The sequence below is a fragment of the Homarus americanus genome, unplaced genomic scaffold (genome assembly GCF_018991925.1).
Source record: "Homarus americanus isolate GMGI-L3 unplaced genomic scaffold, GMGI_Hamer_2.0 scaffold7626, whole genome shotgun sequence".
NCBI classification, from domain to species: domain Eukaryota; kingdom Metazoa; phylum Arthropoda; class Malacostraca; order Decapoda; family Nephropidae; genus Homarus; species Homarus americanus.
This window is the reverse complement of record NW_024718273.1, coordinates 17,760,291-17,779,712: the sequence shown is the minus strand read 5'-3', so window position 1 is coordinate 17,779,712 and position 19,422 is coordinate 17,760,291. Positions and strand designations below refer to the sequence as shown.

At 48.9% G+C, this 19,422-nt stretch overlaps 1 protein-coding gene across 1 annotated transcript; it reads left to right on the top strand.

Annotated features, from left to right (window-relative positions):
• Positions 1 to 15,268: 15,268 nt before the first annotated feature.
• Positions 15,269 to 17,380, top strand: LOC121859600. Its single transcript, XM_042356537.1, has one exon. The coding sequence runs from the start codon at positions 15,269 to 15,271 to the stop codon at positions 17,378 to 17,380; it is 2,112 nt and encodes a 703-aa protein (XP_042212471.1).
• The last annotated feature ends 2,042 nt before the right edge of the window (positions 17,381 to 19,422 follow it).

Genomic DNA, 19,422 nt, shown 5'->3' with positions numbered 1-19,422 from the left:
AGGAAGAGGAAGAAGAGGTAGGAGGAGGAGGAAGGACTGTTGTGGTTGTAAGCGTGGGTGGTAGGTGGTTCCTCTGGTCCAGTAATTACAGGTAACAGGTAGCCACGAGACACGCCGCAGGTTAATTAGTGGAGGGACGGACAATGATATGGATAGTCCCACAGGTGTCCTCCCTAGACGTCCTTCTGGCCTCCTAGCTGGTTTCCTGACCTCCTAGCTGGCTTCCTGGCCCTCCTCCCGGCCTCCTAGCCCGCCCTAACCGTCCTCCTAGCCCGCCCTAACCGTCCTCCTGCCCGCCCTAACCGTCCTCCTAGCCCGCCCTAACCGTCCTCCTAGCCCGCCCTAACCGTCCTCCTGGCCCGTCCTAGCTGTCCTCCCGGTTCTCCCTGGCCTCCTAGCCGAATCCTGACCTCCTAGCAGTGTTCCTGACCTCCCAGCCGAATTCTGACCTAGCAGTGTTCCTGACCTCCCAGCAGTGTTCCTAACCTCCTAGCAGTGTTCCTGACCTCCTAGCAGTGTTCCTGACCTCCCAGCCGAATCCTGACCTAGCAGTGTTCCTGACCTCCCAGCCGAATCCTGACCTCCTAGCAGTGTTCCTGACCTCCCAGCAGTGTTCCTAACCTCCTAGCAGTGTTCCTGACCTCCCAGCCGAATCCTGACCTCCTAGCAGTGTTCCTGACCTCCCAGCAGTGTTCCTAACCTCCTAGCAGTGTTCCTGACCTCTTAGCAGTGTTCCTGGCCTTCTAACCGATCTCCTAACCTCCCCGGACAATATTATTATTATTATTACAGGGTGTGGAATAGTGTTGGCAGGGTGTGGAAGAGTGTGGGAGTGTGTTTAGGGTGTGGAAGTATATGGAGAGTGTAGGGAGGGTGTGGAAGAGTGTGGGAGTGTGGAGAGGATGTGGAAGAATAGGGAGAGTGGGGGTGGAGTGAGTATGTGTTGAGAGTGTGTGTTGAGGGTGTGGAAGCGTGTATGGAGAGTGTAGGAAGGGTATGGAGTGAGTTTGGTGAAGTGAGAGAATGGGGGGAGAGAATGAGAATGGGGGGAGAGAATGAGGGAGACAATGAGGAGAGAATGAGAATGGGGAGAGAATGAGGGTCGGAGGTATCCTTGGTTGTTCTGGGACGAGACCACCCACCCACTAGACACGCCTCTCACACCCATTCTCTGACCCATCATTATCTCTCTCTCTCTCTCTCTGCCTCTAGTCTCGCCCTGGAGAAAAGGGAAAACACACACAGAGACACACACACACACACACACACACAGGTGAGGTTTACGTGCACACATTATAAAAACGGCTAACAACATGCTATGAAGAGTCACCCAGGAATGTTGAGTCCTGCCTGCCACACCCTCCCTCTCACACCACTCACTCTACACCTGAAGAATCTCCACCCCAGTTTATTTCACCTAAAGATTAGCCACCCTGACACTATGGGGGGGGTTAAGGTAAGGTAAGGTAAGGTAAGGTAAGGTAAGGTAAGGTAAGGTAAGGTAAGGTTAGGTTAGGTTAGGTTAATTACCCTCAGAAGTACTTTCAGATAACACAGTATAAGCACAGGTACCAGGTGAGGTATATAACACAGGTAGAGTGACGCCCCAGGTGGTGACTATATCGTGAAGGTGGCGCCTTAATTAACCTGGAGGGGAGACACACACACACACACACCTACCTAGATATTAATTACCTCAGTCCTACCTATAACCTAACCTAACCTAATCTAACCTAACCTAACCTAACCTAACCTAACCTAACCTAACCTAACCTAACCTAACCTAACCTAATCCTAGTTGGTACTCCCTCAACAAGCCAACCAGTAGTACAGTACTTACACCAAAGGCGGCAGGGTGACTAAGGTGATCCACTGGAGTTTCACAAGATGACTGGAGGTATGCTTGGGGGGCCTTGGGAGAGGGAAGAGGATCGGGGGGAGGGGACACGGTTGGTTGGGGGCAAAATATCAGTGAGGTGTTAGGGGCCCCTGCACAAGCCCCAGCCGTAAAAATAGCATACATCACCTGGCCCTTCCCTTCCCTGTCTCCCCACATCTCCCTCCTTCCTGCCCTCCCTACCTTCCCTTCCATCATTCTACCTATCCTACCTACACATTATCGTCAGCAGTAGCACCGCCACGCCACAGTTCCACAACAGTACCAAGAATGTCCCTGGCGTAATATCCTGCAGGTTGACCAACAATACCTTCGTCAGTATCGTTTCTCCTGAGTCAGTTGCCTCCCCGTCTGTACGCTGGCTAAACGGGGTATACCTGTTAGCTTTGTGAAAACAGCCGCGTCTTGCCATACCTTAACACCCTTACGAGGTTAGACTCCGATAGGGTTAGCAGACGGAGTAACCCGCAATAGGCTATATAACCTTGACGGGAGATCCACAAGGTAACAGATGTGGATGATGTGGATTCCTGTCCGTCCCTTCTGTCTGTCTGTCTGTCTGTTCTCCATCACCACACAGACCTTGCAATCTAGATTCCTTCCCCCTCCAACACCAGCACCGCCATTACCATCACCACCCACCTCTACTACTACCATCATCAACCACTATCACACCTTCACTCACCACCACAACCACCATCTACACCACCTGTTTTCTAATTAGCCACACCTGTCACACTCCAACACCTGGTCGCCACTCCTCCAACACAGCCGAGAGAGAGAGAGAGAAAAAGATCACGTCTCATTATATAGAAAATGAAACGAGACCAACAGGTAAATTAGGTTGAGGAGGAGCAATTCAGGTACAGGTGTGTGTGTGTGTGTGTGCGTGTGTGTGTCCTGCCTCATATCCCTCGCTTCCTGGTGCAAAGGATGGAAGCCGTAGTTGAGTCCCGCACGCGACACACACACACACACACACACACACACACACACACACACACACAGGGTCAAAAGATAAGTGAGCTGAGAATCATAATAATTACATGTGTGACTGACTCTTTTTCGTGTGTGTGTGTGTGTGTGTGTGTGTGTGTCCTGCAGGATACACGGGGCACAACACGACACTTCCTCCTCCATATAATAACTCCTGCATCCTGCTGCTGGGTCTTCCGTATCCTACACCTACACTCACAGTCCCCCCCTCCCCTCTCTCACAGTCCCCCCCCTCCCCCTCACCATCCATATTTATTATATCTGACAAATATTAATCTCGTCAGAATTTATCCAAGTTTGTTTGTTTTTTTATTTCCCTCCATAATCAGGAGTCATGTAGTTTGTTTGTGTGTCTTCAGGTGTCCAGTTGTCTACCAGGCGTGAGTGTTTGTGGCATAATAACTACTGCTGGCGCCCACACTACAGTAGATAGCAAAAAAATACCAGCCTGCCAACATCCACCCCCCCCACCTCACTTAACAACAGCTGTATGAACGTTGGCTGATGGTACAAACGTTTACAGAGTTTAGAGAATATAAACGTTATATTATACACCACTCACTGTGTGTGTGTGTGTGTGTGTGCCGCTATGAATCACCCCAGGAGAGTCTACAACACCTTGAATGGACTGTCGACTCACTAAGGCTGGCTACTTCCTCATATGGTCACCACCACTAATACTACTACTTCCCACCACTACTACCACCCCCAGCACCACTACCACTACTCCTACCACCACCACCACTACCTCCTGCCCCCACCACCACTCATTACCACCCCCCAGCACCACTACTTCCTACCCCACCACAACTACTACCCTCGACCACAACCCCCAACCAATTCTATCCACCACCACTACTCTCCCCCCTCCCCCACACTACTTTCTCCTGTATAATTTAGTGTTATGAAGGTCACAGCTCCCAGGCACACGTACACACACACACACACACACACACACACACACACACACACACAGGCCTAATATCTCTCTCAATACAATATGTCACAGTAAACAGACCGTAACGACACGAACAAAAGGGACATATTATATAAAAGGTAAGGCTATATTTTAACGTGTTACTTATATTAGTGTTTGTTTTACACCTTGGTAATCTCTCACAGGTAGACACAAGTCAACAAAAACATCAAATACAAATAAACGGTAAAAAAACACTAATACAAACAGACTTACTTTATTATTATCAAATGAACACGAGAGTAAAAAAATAAATATAATTTGTTAATAGTGATAGTGAGTTATGTTTGTCCCTGGCATTTAAGAGTTGAATAAACAATAACAAACAAAAACACTGCCTTGTCTCGATGGCCAGGTGTGTGTGTGTGTGTGTCCTGGTCAGGTGAGTGAGTGTTGCGGGGGGAGGGGGGGAGGGGGCAGCACACAGCTACACCACACTGATAACAGGTTCAAGATGTCAACCTACACCTCTAACACACACACACACACACACACACACACAACCTTCGTCAGTAGAATGGAATAGATCTGGCATATATACGCCCCCCCCCCCATTAATTCACCACTTTGCTACGCTGACGAATGACGAATAATAATAATAATAATAATAATAATAATATAATAATAATAATAATAATAATAATAATAATAATAATAATAATAATAACAATAATAATAATAATAATAATAATAATAATAATAATAATAATAATAAACATTGGCTGGAGGTTGTAAGCATACCGACCTCCACCACTCCACCTTGACTTATTACTTTACCTGTAACGATGTACTTAACCTGCCAGACGACCTGTACTCTCCCTCAACTTACCTGTAAAGAGAGAAACTGCATTATACACACACCATCAGTATCACACACATACACACTTGAATACAATACACAAATAATACAAATAGTTAATGTATACACTAGTTAAACACACGGGCAATACTGTTCATTCTCCCTTAAACAACACACTAATTACCCCTAAATTCCTTCGCCAGGTGTTACACAGGTGTATCAAGTAATAAACAACAATATAATTACACTTAAATTATACAACAGGTAAAAAAATAAACAATTACGATTTTTTTTTTAATGTGTCAATGAGTTCAGAAAAGTTGGTCACCATTTTGGAATGATTGGTGACAGGGCTAGTGGTGATAGGGTACTAATGGTGAATAGTGAGGCGGAGGAATGATGGTGTGGAGGGTGATGGTGAGGCGGAGGAATGATGGTATGGAGGGTGAGGGGGAATGATAATAAATACAAGAAAATAATTGTGAAGGATGGTGATGAAGGCTGGGGAATGATGGTGAAGGATAATGGTGAAGGTTAATAACAGGGAGGGAGAGAGGGAGGGAAGAGTGGGAGGGAGGGAAGAGTGGGAGGGAGGGAAGAGTGGGAGGGAGGGAGACTGAGGTAATAAAGAGCATAATACAGCCTCACCTCCCTGCCACCTCACTTTAGCTTCCACCACCTCCTGCCCCTCACACTCAACCCATTTTTAGGCCCACACCCCACCCACATCAAAGCCTACCTCCTCCGCCCCTTACCCACCCACTCATTTTTAGGCCCACATCCCACCCACATCAAAGCCTACCTCCTCCGCCCCAAGACTCCCATAGTCAATTTTGTGAGGGCGTGAGGAGGGCTGAGGGTGTAAGGGCGTGAGGAAAGAGTAAGGGCGTGAGGAAAGAGTAAGGGCGTGAGGAAGGGGTAAGGGCGTGAGGAAGGGGTAAGGGCGTGAGGAAAGAGTAAGGGCGTGAGGAAGGAATAGGGGCGGATAAGGTTGTGGCCATATGGGAAGCGGCGATGGTTAAGAGTTAGAGACGAGTCACCATCTACCATCTACCTTCCACCACACACACACACACACACACACCTGGTCATTACTAACCTGGGGTGATGACTTAATGAGGACCTCCACCATACACAGGTCATCAAGGACTCGAGTACCTGACCGTGTGTGTGTGTTACAAGACGTGTACAGTACAAGTCTTCTATCAGTTCCTCACCTACACACCTACCTCTCTACCCCTACTCACCTGTAGATTAACTCCTCTCATCCCCAGGTGCTCATATACACCTTTATCCACCCAAGCGGTCAATTATAATTATTATCAATCCACTTATCCATTCGTATAACAGTCTAGTAGGCAGCCAGTCAAGCAGGTCTGTGTGTGTGTGTGTGTGTGGCTAGGTACTGGCTGTAAGAACACTACAATGACGCCAAGGACGACAGGTGAAACTCCTAACAGATGACGAGGCAGCTGCAGCAAGTGGTGTGACAGGTGTTGGTGGTGCAGGAGGCAGCTGTCGCCCTCACCCCCACCAGACGTCACAGCTGCACCCTCAACTCCCTAACACTTCTCAATTGCCTCAACTTAGATGATCATTAACCTTGAGGAAATTTAGGGTGATTATCAGCAGACGACCAGCCCAGCAGCCATCTGTCGGGTCATCAGCCACCCAACCACACGCGCTGGTACATCTAGAGCCCGGCGGTTCTGGGTCACCTACTGTACATCTTAACTACTACAGCCAGAAGGAGGAAAATGAGACAGGTATGGTTACCTTGAGTACCCTGAACACCTGGAGAGATCGGGAGAAGTGTGGCGGACACCTGAGGGAGAGGCGGGAGGTGTGATGAGTGGTGGTGAAGGTGTGGTGGTGGCTAGGTGGTGGAGATGGTGGTGCTGGAGGGTAGGTGTGGTGTAGTAGTGGTGGTATGTAAGTGTGGTGGTGGCGGCGGGGAGGTGTGGTGGTGGTGATGATGGTGCCACACAACAGCTGGTGTGCAGGCCGCCCGGGGCATAACACCTCCCCCAGGCTACTCCAGGGACCTACTTGGTAATTAACACTCCAAGCTGACTGCCGCCTCGCCCTTGGTCACCGCCGCCTCGCCCTTGGTCACCGCCGCCTCGCCCTTGGTCACCGCCGCCTCGCCCTTGGTCACCGCCGCCCTCGCCCTTGATCCGCCGCCTCGCCCCTTGGTCACCGCCGCCTCGCCCTTGGTCACCGCCGCCTCGCCCTTGGTCACCGCCGCCTGCCTCCCGTTATATAAAAAGGATAATTCTACTCTTTTTCTGACGAGGGGAATACTGATGTAGGACGCCCACCGCTCACTGGGTCTTTATTATAAGCGGTGTGTGCTGGAGGACACGTGGTGAGGTGGGGTCAGGGAGAGCACGTTCATACTCCACCGCACCACTCCCCCTCTTCCACCACACTCCCACTCCTCCACCACTCCTCCAGCCTCACTCACCCCGGCTCTAGTGGATGACGATGAAGGGTATGACATTCCTCCCTCTACCATAACGTGTCCACAGTTCGCATCAACACAACTCTCACACAACTTGAGCTACGCGGCAAACTGTACTAATACGGTCACTTAACGCACCCAAGGCCAGTAGTGTGGGTGCGTGCGTGCGTGAGAGAGAGAGAGACGACTACCCACTTTTATCCTCAAGTAATGATGTGTGACGAATGACTGTGGTCAGCCTCTCACTATTCTACCCACCGACCACCCACCTCTTCCACCCATCCCACCTCTTCCACCCTCCACGACCCATACAGCAGCAGAGGGACAGGTCTTGGATTACAACTTGAAGTCATTGAAGTCTCTGGTGAATTTCCATTACCTAATACATAACAGCATCATCACACACACACACACACACACACACACACACACACACACACACGGCATTGGAGGAACATGAGGCTAATAGCAAGAGTGAGTATGTATGTATGTATGTATGTATGCGTTTAAACAGTGAACTAATAACAAACAGGGGTAGTGGACGAGAAAATCCAAGCCTTAGTATCCCGTGACAAGACAAGTTATCCACGGGTTATCCAGGACAAGTTATCCAGGCGCCAAACATCCATTCCGACAATAATTCTAGTCATGGAGGCGTACAGGAAAGATAAGAGTAACACACAAACAACACTCAGGTCATGATGATAGTAATGGAGGTCAGCCAGGTGTGACCCGTGTACAGAGAGAGAGAGAGAGAGAGAGAGAGAGAGATATTTATACTAACCAAATTAATAGAACAAATTACTATTATTACATGTTGTCTGTGGTCAATTGATCTACAAGACACCGTGACGTAGAACGGGTGTCATAAGTGTTGGTGTGTGTCATAAGTGTTGGTGTGTGTCATAAGTGTTGGTGTGTGTCATAAGTGTTGGTGTGTGTCATAAGTGTTGGTGTGTGTCATAAGTGTTGGTGTGTGTCATAAGTGTTGGTGTGTGTCATAAGTGTTGGTGTGTGTCATAAGTGTTGGTGTGTGTCATAAGTGTTGGTGTGTGTCATAAGTGTTGGTGTGTGTCATAAGTGTTGGTGTGTGTCATAAGTGTTGGTGTGTGTCATAAGTGTTGGTGTTCATAGAGTGTTGGTGTGTCATAAGTGTTGGTGTGTGTCATAAGTGTTGGTGTGTGTCATAAGGTGTTGGTGTGTGTCATAAGTGTTGGTGTGTGTCATAAGTGTTGGTGTGTGTCATAAGTGTTGGTGTGTGTCATAAGTGTTGGTGTGTGTCATAGAGTGTTGGTGTGTTCATAAGTGTTGGTGTGTCATAAGTGTTGGTGTGTGTCATAAGTGTTGGTGTGTGTCATAAGTGTTGGTGTGTGTCATAAGTGTTGGTGTGTGTCATAAGTGTTGGTGTGTGTCATAAGTGTTGGTGTGTGTCATAAGTGTTGGTGTGTGTCATAAGTGTTGGTGTGTGTCATAAGTGTTGGTGTGTGTCATAAGTGTTGGTGTGTGTCATAAGTGTTGGTGTGTCATAAGTGTTGGGTGTGTGTCATAGGTGTTGGTGTGTGTCATAAGTGTTGGTGTGTGTCATAAGTGTTGGTGTGTGTCATAAGTGTTGGTGTGTGTCATAAGTGTTGGTGTGTGTCATAAGCGTTGGTGTGTGTCATAAGTGTTGGTGTGTGTCATAAGTGTTGGTGTGTGTCATAAGTGTTGGTGTGTGTCATAAGTGTTGGTGTGTGTCATAAGTGTTGGTGTGTGTCATAAGCGTTGGTGTGTGTCATAAGTGTTGGTGTGTGTCATAAGTGTTGGTGTGTGTCATAAGTGTTGGTGTGTGTCATAGGTGTTGGTGTGTGTCATAAGTGTTGGTGTGTGTCATAAGTGTTGGTGTGTGTCATAAGTGTTGGTGTGTGTCATAAGTGTTGGTGTGTGTCATAAGTGTTGGTGTGTGTCATAAGTGTTGGTGTGTGTCATAAGTGTTGGTGCGTGTCATAAGTGTTGGTGTGTATCATAAGTGTTGGTGTGTGTCGTAAGTGTTGGTGTGTGTCATAAGTTTTGGTGTGTGTGTCATAAAGTGTTGGTGTGTGTCATAGTGTTGGTGTGTGTCATAAGTGTTGGTGTGTATCATAAGTGTTGGTGTGTGTCATAAGTGTTGGTGTGTGTCATAAGTGTTGGTGTGTATCATAAGTGTTGGTGTGTGTCATAAGTGTTGGTGTGTGTCATAAGTGTTGGTGTGTATCATAAGTGTTGGTGTGTGTCATAAGTGTTGGTGTGTGTCATAAGTGTTGGTGTGTATCATAAGTGTTGGTGTGTGTCATAAAGTGTTGGTGTAGTGTCATAAGTGTTGGTGTGTATCATAAGTGTTGGTGTGTGTCATAAGTGTTGGTGTGTGTCATAAGTGTTGGTGCGTGTCATAAGTGTTGGTGTGTATCGTAAGTGTTGGTGTGTGTCGTAAGTGTTGGTGTGTGTCATAAGTGTTGGTGTGTGTCATAAGTGTTGGTGTGTGTCATAAGTGTTGGTGTGTGTCATAAGTGTTGGTGTGTGTCATAAGTGTTGGTGTGTGTCATAAGTGTTGGTGTGTGTGTCATAAAGTGTTGGTGTGTGTCATAAGTGTTGGTGTGTGTCATAAGTGTTGGTGTGTCATAGGTGTTGGTGTGTGTCATAGGTGTTGGTGTGTGTCATAGGTGTTGGTGTGTGTCATAAGTGTTGGTGTGTGTGTCATAGGTGTTGGTGTGTGTCATAAGTGTTGGTGTGTGTCATAAGTGTTGGTGTGTCACAGAGTGTTGGTGTGTGTCATAAGTGTTGGTGTGTGTCATAAGTGTTGTTGAGGGAGCTGTGTGTTGTGGCCACATAAGAGTTGATGGGCGTGACACTCCGCCTCATCACAATCAACCATCATCCCGTGACAATAGCCGCCCACCACGCCCACGCCCTCACAAACACTACCACTTCCACCAGTGAGGAGTCTAGCCTGCCCCTTTCTACCAAATGTACTCACCTCCGCCCACCACAGAGCAGCGGCGGGTACAGAGTGTGAGCGGGGGTGGGCGGGTACAGAGTGTATGAGCGGTACGAGGCAGGTACAGTGTGTGTGAGCAGGGTACAGGCGGGTACAGAGTGTGTGGGGTACAGGTGGGTACAGGGTGTGTGAGCGGGGTACAGGTGGGTACAGAGGTGTGTGAGCGGGGTACGGGCGGGTACAGAGTGTGTGAGCGGGGTACGAGGCGGGTACAGAGTGTGTGAGCGGGTACGGGTGGGTACAGAGTGTGTGAGCAGGGGTACGGGTGGGTACAGAGTGTGTGAGCGGGGTACGGGTGGGTACAGAGGTGTGAGCGGGGTGCAGGTGGGTACAGAGTGTGTGAGCAGCGGGGTACGGGCGGGTACAGAGTGTGTGAGCAGGGTACGGGCGGGGCCAGAGTGTGTGAGCGGGGTACGGGCGGGTACAGAGTGTGTGAACGGGGTACGGTGGGTACAGAGTGTGTGAGCGAGGTACCGGTGGGTACAGAGTGTGTGAGCGGGGTACGGGTGGGTACAGAGTGTGTGAGCGGGGTACAGGCGGGTACAGAGTGTGTGAGCGGGGTACGGGTGGGTACAGAGTGTGTGAGCGGGGTACGGGCGGGTACAGAGTGTGTGAGCGGGGTACGGGCGGGTACAGAGTGTATGAGCGGGGTACGGGTGGGTACAGAAGTGTGTGAGCGGGGTACGGGCGGGTACAGGGTGTGGAGCGGGGTACGGGCGGGTACAGAGTGTGAGCGGGGTACGGGCGGGTACAGAGTGTATGAGCGGGGTACGGGCAGGGGACGACCAGGGGTGCCCTAGTGGGTGGCAAAGAGTGACGACCACCTTCCGGCACATCACCAGAGGTCGTTGCAACACTGACACCATCACGACCCCATTACACCTTGCAGTATCCGCCTGGCGTCACGACCCACCACCCCAGCTTCCACTCTTCCCTACACCACCACACTAAACCAGGGTCACGTGGAGGGGGCAGTAAAGTGACGAGTGTTTGTGTCTAGGACAATTACTCCTGGGCGCTGGAGACAGGTGACAAGGGTGGGAAACAGTACCTAACTTACAGCATGTATATACCCTGCAGCGCCTTCCACCCCCCCAACCAAACATTAACATGCCGAGCTCCTTAATCCCGCGTTAATACCTGCCCATTGTACCAACCTCACGTACGCGGTCCAATAACTTTCCAGAGGCTCGGATGATCTCAATGCGGAGGTAACCTGCCGTAAAGTTCTCCAGGTTCCAGGTTCCAGTGTGTGTAACCCTATCCTACCTGCCTGGGGGCCCCGCTCACCTGGTGTACACCCCGCGGCTGCCTTAACCAAATGACACCTGGATTACTGCCGGCCTGGACTACTCTCCCCCCACCCCTGAGCCTGTTAACGAGGGGGCTGTTTCTTTTAGCTTCAAGGACCTCGAGTGATTTTCCTTAACACCTTTTTCAATTAGGATAGGTTAGGTTAGGTTAGGATAGGTTAGGTTAGGTTAGGATAGGTTAGGTTAGGTGGTGACCTCTGATCCCAGGAGTAGAAGGAATAGTGACGCATCTCGCCCTCTCATTAGTTGTGACGGGTCTGTGGGGGGCATTGTTTACCTGTGGTGAGGGGTGAGGTAGGTGGGGAGGAGGAAAAGGGGAGGGAAGAAGAAGAAGAGGTGTCAGAGGATATCTTAGAACTGAGAAATGTTGAGAACACCAAAAACTGATGAAGAGAGAGAAGAGACGAACGATAAGATAGATTAAGGAGAGATAATCGGGGAAGATAAAACAGACAATAACAAGAGAATAGGGAAAAACAGGAAACAACGATTGAGATTAAAGATATGGGGAGAGGAGAGTGATGGTGGTGGTGGTGGTGATAGTGGTGGTGTCAGGTGCCTGGGTCAGCTAAGGTAGGGGAGTGGGGGAGGTCAACAATGCTCCTCGTCTCGTATTACCGCCCCTACACCACACAACACAACATACCACCAACAACACAAACAGCACCACAACACCACAACCACCATCACAACACAACCAGCACCACAACACCACAATAACCACAACCACCATCACAACACAATACAACACCACCACAACACAATACATCACCACCACAACACACACACACACCACAACACAAACCAACACAACACAAACACAAACACACACACAACACAAACAGCCACCAGTAATTAACACCTGGTCACCTGAATATCACTTACTCAGGTGCCAAGAGCGAGGTGAAAATATTGACAACATTTTAATTTATTTGTTTTAACGAAGGAATATAATTTGAGGTTGAGACGTGTGGTGGAGGTGTGTGTGTGGTTGGTTCATTATTCCACCACCTACTACCACCGCAACTGTCCGTCACAACCACCACTGCAACCGCCCACCACCACAATTGTCTACAACCACAACTAATACCACCACAACAGCTGTCCAGCTCCACCACCATAACTCACCACCACCACCAACCACCACCACAACTGCCCACCACCACAACTGTCCACCACCACTACCACAACTGTCCACCACCACAACCAACTGTCCACCACCACCACCACAACAGTCCACCACCACCACCACAACTGTCCACCACCACTACCACAACTGTCCACCACCACCACCACAACTGTCCACCACCACCACAACTGTCCACCACCACACCACAACTACCACCACACAAACGCCACCACCACACCACAACTGTCCACCCCACCACCACAACTGTCCACCACCACCACCACAACTGTCCACCACCACCACCACAACTGTCCACCACCACCACCACAACTGTCCACCACCACCACCACAACTGTCCACCACCACCACCGCGTAAACAAAACATTATAATAGACACTGTGGCCGCCTCCTCGTACCTGCCTGGCCGAGGGTCTCACACACACACACACACACACACACACACACACACACACACACACACACACACACAATAATCACATAAAAACGATCTATTTTACACATTAGAGGTGAATAAAGAGATGTTGTGGTGTGTGTGTGTGGATGTGCGTGTGTGTGTGATGTGTGTGTGTGTGTGTGTGTGTGTGTGTGTGTGTGTGTAGGACGTCAGGAGCCACTATGACCGTGACACGAGCGACCTGTGTGGTCCACTCTCCCCTCCCCGTCCCTCTCTGTCTCTCCTCCTCAACCCCACCTTACTCCCCCACCGTCTATTCTCTACCTCCACCCCCTCCTCCTCCTTCTCTCCCCCACTACATTCACTCCCTCCCACTAGGTGACCGCACACACACGCATCTCATTCTCCCCACACACTCTCACTCTCGCACACGCACTTTAAGCAACACACGCACGGTCCATCAACTGTCACTCTCACACTCAAACACAGATATACACTCAACTTGATACACAGACACACGTAACTCCCCCAGGTAACTCACCCCTGGCCACCTGGACCACGTAATCCCCAGGTAACTCCCAGGTAACTCACCCCTGGCCACCTGACCACGAACCCCCCCAGGTAACTCACCCCTGGCCACCTGGACCACGTAATCCCCAGGTAACTCTCACCCGGCCACCTGGACCCACGTAACTCCCCAGGTAACTCACCCTGGCCACCTGGGACCACGTAACTCCCCAGGTAACTCACCCCTGGCTACCTGGACCAAGTAACTCACAAGAAAATTGCCCCCCGCCACATTATATCTTTGGCTCCTGTCCTCCTCCTTAAGTTCCCTTCACCTGTGTTCACCTGTACTGTCATTGTGTTCATGTGTACTCTGTGTTCACTCGTACTCTGACTGTGTTCATTTGTACACTGTGTTCTGTACTTGTCCAATCACACACTCGTGCTCACCACAGAGAGAGAGAGAGAGAGAGAGATCTACAGCAGGTGTAAAGACAAAGTGACCTCGAGAGCCCATGGAAACACCTATCGTGAGAACTCGTGAAGGCAGGTCGCCGTCATCCCCTGCTGCCACTCCTACTGGTAAAGTATGTGTTGTGGCGCCACCTTCACACGCCACCAGCAGTTGATGGTCTGCCATGGCCCACATAACTTACAACTGCACCACACACACACACACTTTCAAGGCATCGCACTTTTTTTTTCCCTCGTCCTAAAATCACTAAGTCTTTTGTTTGACCTTGTGTGTGTTTTTGGTTTGTTGTTTTGTATTTGTTTCTCTTGTTTGAGATCATTAACACCTGTACATCAATTACGTTCTATAAGCATATGTTGTTGACTCTGATTCCTGATTATACCTCCCCCGTTCCTCAACACCACACACACACACACACACACACACACACACACACACACACACACACACACACACACACACACACACACACACGAAGGAAGAAAGGAAAGGACACTCCCAGAGACAAGGAACCATATACTACTACTACGATACACACCCTAAGAGACCAGACCAGACCAGACCAGACCAGACCAGACGAGACAAAAATGGCAGGCCGACCGAAGCCCAGCGAGGCCACTTTCGACCTCAGCCATACAAGCACTGTCTTCCTCAATGTCTCAGCCAAACAAGCACAGTCTTCCTCAATGTCTCAGCCAAACAAGCACTGTCTTCCTCAATGTCTCAGCCAAACAAGCACTGTCTTCCTCAATGTCTCAGCCAAACAAGCACTGTCTTCCTCAATGTCTCAGCCAAACAAGCACAGCCCTCAATGTCTCAGCCAAACAAGCACTGTCTTCCTCAATGTCCTCAGCCAAACAAGCACAGTCTTCCTCAATGTCTCAGCCAAACAAGCACTAGTCTTCCTCAATGTCTCAGCCAAACAAGCACAGTCTTCCAATGTCTCAGCCAAACAAGCACAGTCTTCCTCAATGTCTCAGCCAAACAAGCACAGTCTTCCTCAATGTCTCAGCCAAACAAGCACTGTCTTCCTCAATGTCTCAGCCAAACAAGCACTGTCTTCCTCAATGTCTCAGCCAAACAAGCACTGTCTTCCTCAATGTCCCAGCCAAACAAGCAATAGTCTTCCCCAATGTCTCAGTGAAACAAGCACAGTCTTCCTCAATGTCTCAGCCAAGCACAGTCTTCCTCAATGTCTCAGCCAAACAAGCACTGTCTTCCTCAATGTCTCAGCCAAACAAGCACTGTCTTCCTCAATGTCTCAGTGAACAAGCACTGTCTTCCTCAATGTCTCAGCCAAACAAGCACTGTCTTCCTCAATGTCTCAGCCAAACAAGCACTGTCTTCCTCAATGTCTCAGCCAAACAAGCACTGCCTCCTCAATGTCTCAGTGAAACAAGCACAGTCTTCCTCAATGTCTCAGCCAAACAAGCACATGTCTTCCTCAATGTCTCAGCCAAACAAGCACTGTCTTCCTCAATGTCCAGCCAAACAAGCACTGTCTCTCCTCATTGTCTCAGCCAAAAGCACTGTCTTCCTCAATGTCTCAGCCAAACAAGCACAGTCTTCCTCAATGTCTCAGCCAAACAAGCACAGTCTTCCTCATGTCTCAGCCAAACAAGCACTGTCTTCCTCAATGTCTCAGCCAAACAAGCACAGTCTTCCTCAATGTCTCAGCTAAACAAGCACTGTCTTCCTCAATGTCTCAGCCAAACAAGCACTGTCTTCCCCAATGTCTTCAGCCAAACAAGCACTGTCTTCCTCAATGTCTCAGCCAAACAAGCACAGTCTTCCTCAATGTCTCAGCCAAACAAGCACAGTCTTCCTCAATGTCTCAGCCAAACAAGCACTGTCTTCTCAATGTCTCAGCCAAACAAGCACAGTCTTCCTCAATGTCTCAGCCAAACAAGCACTGTCTTCCCTCAATGTCTCAGCCAAACAAGCACTGTCTTCCTCAATGTCTCAGCCAAACAAGCACTGTCTTCCTCAATGTCTCAGCCAAACAAGCACAGTCTTCTCAATGTCTCAGCCAAACAAGCACTGTCTTCCTCAATGTCTCAGCCAAACAAGCACTGTCTTCCTCAATGTCTCAGCCAAACAAGCACTGTCTTCTCCATGTCTCAGCCAAACAAGCACTGTCTTCCTCAATGTCTCAGCCAAACAAGCACTGTCTTCCTCAATGTCTCAGCCAAACAAGCACAGTCTTCAATGTCTCAGCCAAACAAGCACTGTCTTCCTCAATGTCTCAGCCAAACAAGCACTGTCTTCCTCAATGTCTCAGCCAAACAAGCACAGTCTTCTCCTCAATGTCTCAGCCAAACAAGCACAGTCTTCCTCAATGTCTCAGCCAAACAAGCACTGTCTTCCTCAATGTCTCAGCCAAACAAGCACAGTCTTTCCCTCAATGTCTCAGCCAAACAAGCACTGTCTTCCTCAATGTCTCAGCCAAACAAGCACAGTCTTCCTCAATGTCTCAGCCAAACAAGCACAGTCTTCCTCAATGTCTCAGCCAAACAAGCACAGTCTTCCTCAATGTCTCAGCCAAACAAGCACAGTCTTCCTCAATGTCTCAGCCAAACAAGCACAGTCTTCCTCAATGTCTCAGCCAAACAAGCACAGTCTTCCTCAATGTCTCAGCCAAACAAGCACAGTCTTCCTCAATGTCTCAGCCAAACAAGCACAGTCTTCCTCAATGTCTCAGCCAAACAAGCACAGTCCTCCTCAATGTCTCAGCCAAACAAGCACAGTCTTCTCAATGTCTCAGCCAAACAAGCACAGTTCTTCCTCAATGTCTCAGCCAAACAAGCACTGTCTTCCTCAATGTCTCAGCCAAACAAGCACAGTCTTCCTCAATGTCTCAGCCAAACAAGCACAGCCTCAATGTCTCAGCCAAACAAGCACAGTCTTTCTCAATGTCTCAGCCAAAAAGCACAGTCTTCCTCAATGTCTCAGCCAAACAAGCACAGTCTTTCCTCAATGTCTCAGCCAAACAAGCACTGTCTTCCTCAATGTCTCAGCCAAACAAGCACAGTCTTCCTCAATGTCTCAGCCAAACAAGCACAGTCTTCCTCAATGTCTCAGCCAAACAAGCACTGTCTTCCTCAATGTCTCAGCCAAACAAGCACAGTCTTCCTCAATGTCTCACCAAACAGCACTGTCTTCCTCAATGTCTCAGCCAAACAAGCACAGTCTTCCTCAATGTCTCAGCCAAACAAGCACAGTCTTCCTCAATGTCTCAGCCAAACAAGCACTGTCTTCCTCAATGTCTCAGCCAAACAAGCACAGTCTTCCTCAATGTCTCAGCCAAACAAGCACAGTCTTCAATGTCTACTCAAACAAACCACTGTCTTCTCAATGTCTCAGCCAAACAAGCACTTGTCTTCCTCCATGTCTCAGTAACATAATGCTGAGAGATCTAACCTTCACTAAGACTGTGGAAGGAAGTGGGACTGAGAAATATAGAGACACGTTCAGTAGCTGTGTGTCGTGTTGAGGGCCAGAGCGTATAGCAGTTACCTTACCTAGCAACACTCTCATGTCTGCCATCGTTAATAAAATGAAAATAAAAATGACGGAAGAGGAGGAAGTGGAAGAAGAGGTGGAAGGGGAAGAGGAGGTGGAAGAGGAGGAAGGGGAGGAGGAGGTGGAAAAGGAAGGAGGAGGAGGTAAGGGAAGGAGGAGGAGGAAGAGGAGGAGAAAAGAAGGAGGAGGGAGAGGTTGATGAAAAGAGGAGGAGAAGAGGAAGTGGATGAAGAAGAGGAGGAAGAAGAGGAGGAGGAGGAGGCAAAGGAGTAGGAGGAGGAGGAACTAGACAGCTCGAGAAGAACGATAATGAGACAATGATGATGAATAGAAGGAGGAGAAGAAGAAGAAGAAGAAGAAGAAGAAGACGAAGAAGAAGAAGAAGGAAGAAGAAAATTGAAGACAGAAAGGTCACAATATGATACCAGAGAACCGGATGACGGGTACGAATCCATTAACCGGATCACATGTTGCTATCCGGTTAATTGACAACACAAACAACTTTAAATAAAAATAAATTTAGAAAGAGCTGATTCTAAACAGGATTCCACTACAGTACCAAACGAGCTCATTATATACTGAAACAGCTCTTTATATTATATTCTTCAACTTCCTTTTATCAGAAATTTCCTTATGACAAATTCCCCCGTCAGAAATGTCCCTATATCCAGAAAGTTCCCCTAACCACTGTATCACCGCGCGCTCAACACACACACACACACACACACTGCAATCTCACCTAGACACTCTCAGGTACACAGGTGTTATAAGCGGTGTACTTCAGCAGGTAAGATAATTAATCCCATCACCTGGTCTACGTAGCCTTGTTTCTATATACGAGGGTGGGTGAGGGAAGGTGGGTCTGGGAAAGTGGGTCTGGGAAGGTGGGTCTGGGAGGCAGGGAGGGCAAGGAGGGTAGGTCAGAGAAGATGAATCGGGAAGGCAGGGTGGGTGGGTGGGTGGGTGGGTTAAGGTGGGTGGAGACAAAGCAACAGTCAGCCAAGTCACATCAACACCAGGTAGGAGAGACATTACCTGTGGTCCTTACTCGGGCAGATCACACCACTTTAGGTTCCTTCTACGTCAAACAGAAGCCTCACAGGTGTACACAAGAGCCTACACACCTGCACCATCCTCCTTAGACAGTATATACCTGCACTATCATCCCCTTAGACCGTATATACCTGCACTATAGTCATCTTAAACCGTATATACCTGCACCATACTCCTCTTAGACAGTATATACCTGCACCATACTCTTAGACCGTATATACCTGCACCATACTCCTTAGACCGTATATACCTGTGGCTGCAAACACTGACTCGAGATGGGGAGGGGGGAGGACCTGTAAACACGAGCGTTTTTTTCGGTAAACAATGTAAAACCTGCAGTGATGGTTGACGTAAAAAATCTCGATTCTGGTGATCTATTTAGTCCCCGTACACAGCGGACACTTCACGGACACACAGCGGACACTCAAAAGGCCACACGACGGATACATGACGGATACAGGACACACGACGGACACTCAAAAGGCCACACGACGGATACATAACGGACACAGCGTCACATAGCTTACAAAGGTTATCAAGTCGGTGGAAGGCTAAAAATACCTATACGTGTCCCAACTTTCACCTCTCTAAGACACATGAACGCAGGTGTTTGCATGATGTCCAAGTACCGCCTGGAACACCTGTTTGTGGCATCATACAGGTGTTAACAGGACGTCCACCAGCCATTGTGTTTAAGCCAAGATCCTTCAGGAATTCAAGACACATCCTGTTCTCAACCTCTCCCCCTGCAGTGTGTGTTGTATAATATGGTCCCCGTCACGGTCACTCCACCCTAAGATTTGTTACCACTCACTCAAGGCAGCTGCGTCACTCTCCTGGACCACAAGGCCATCAACAGCAGCATA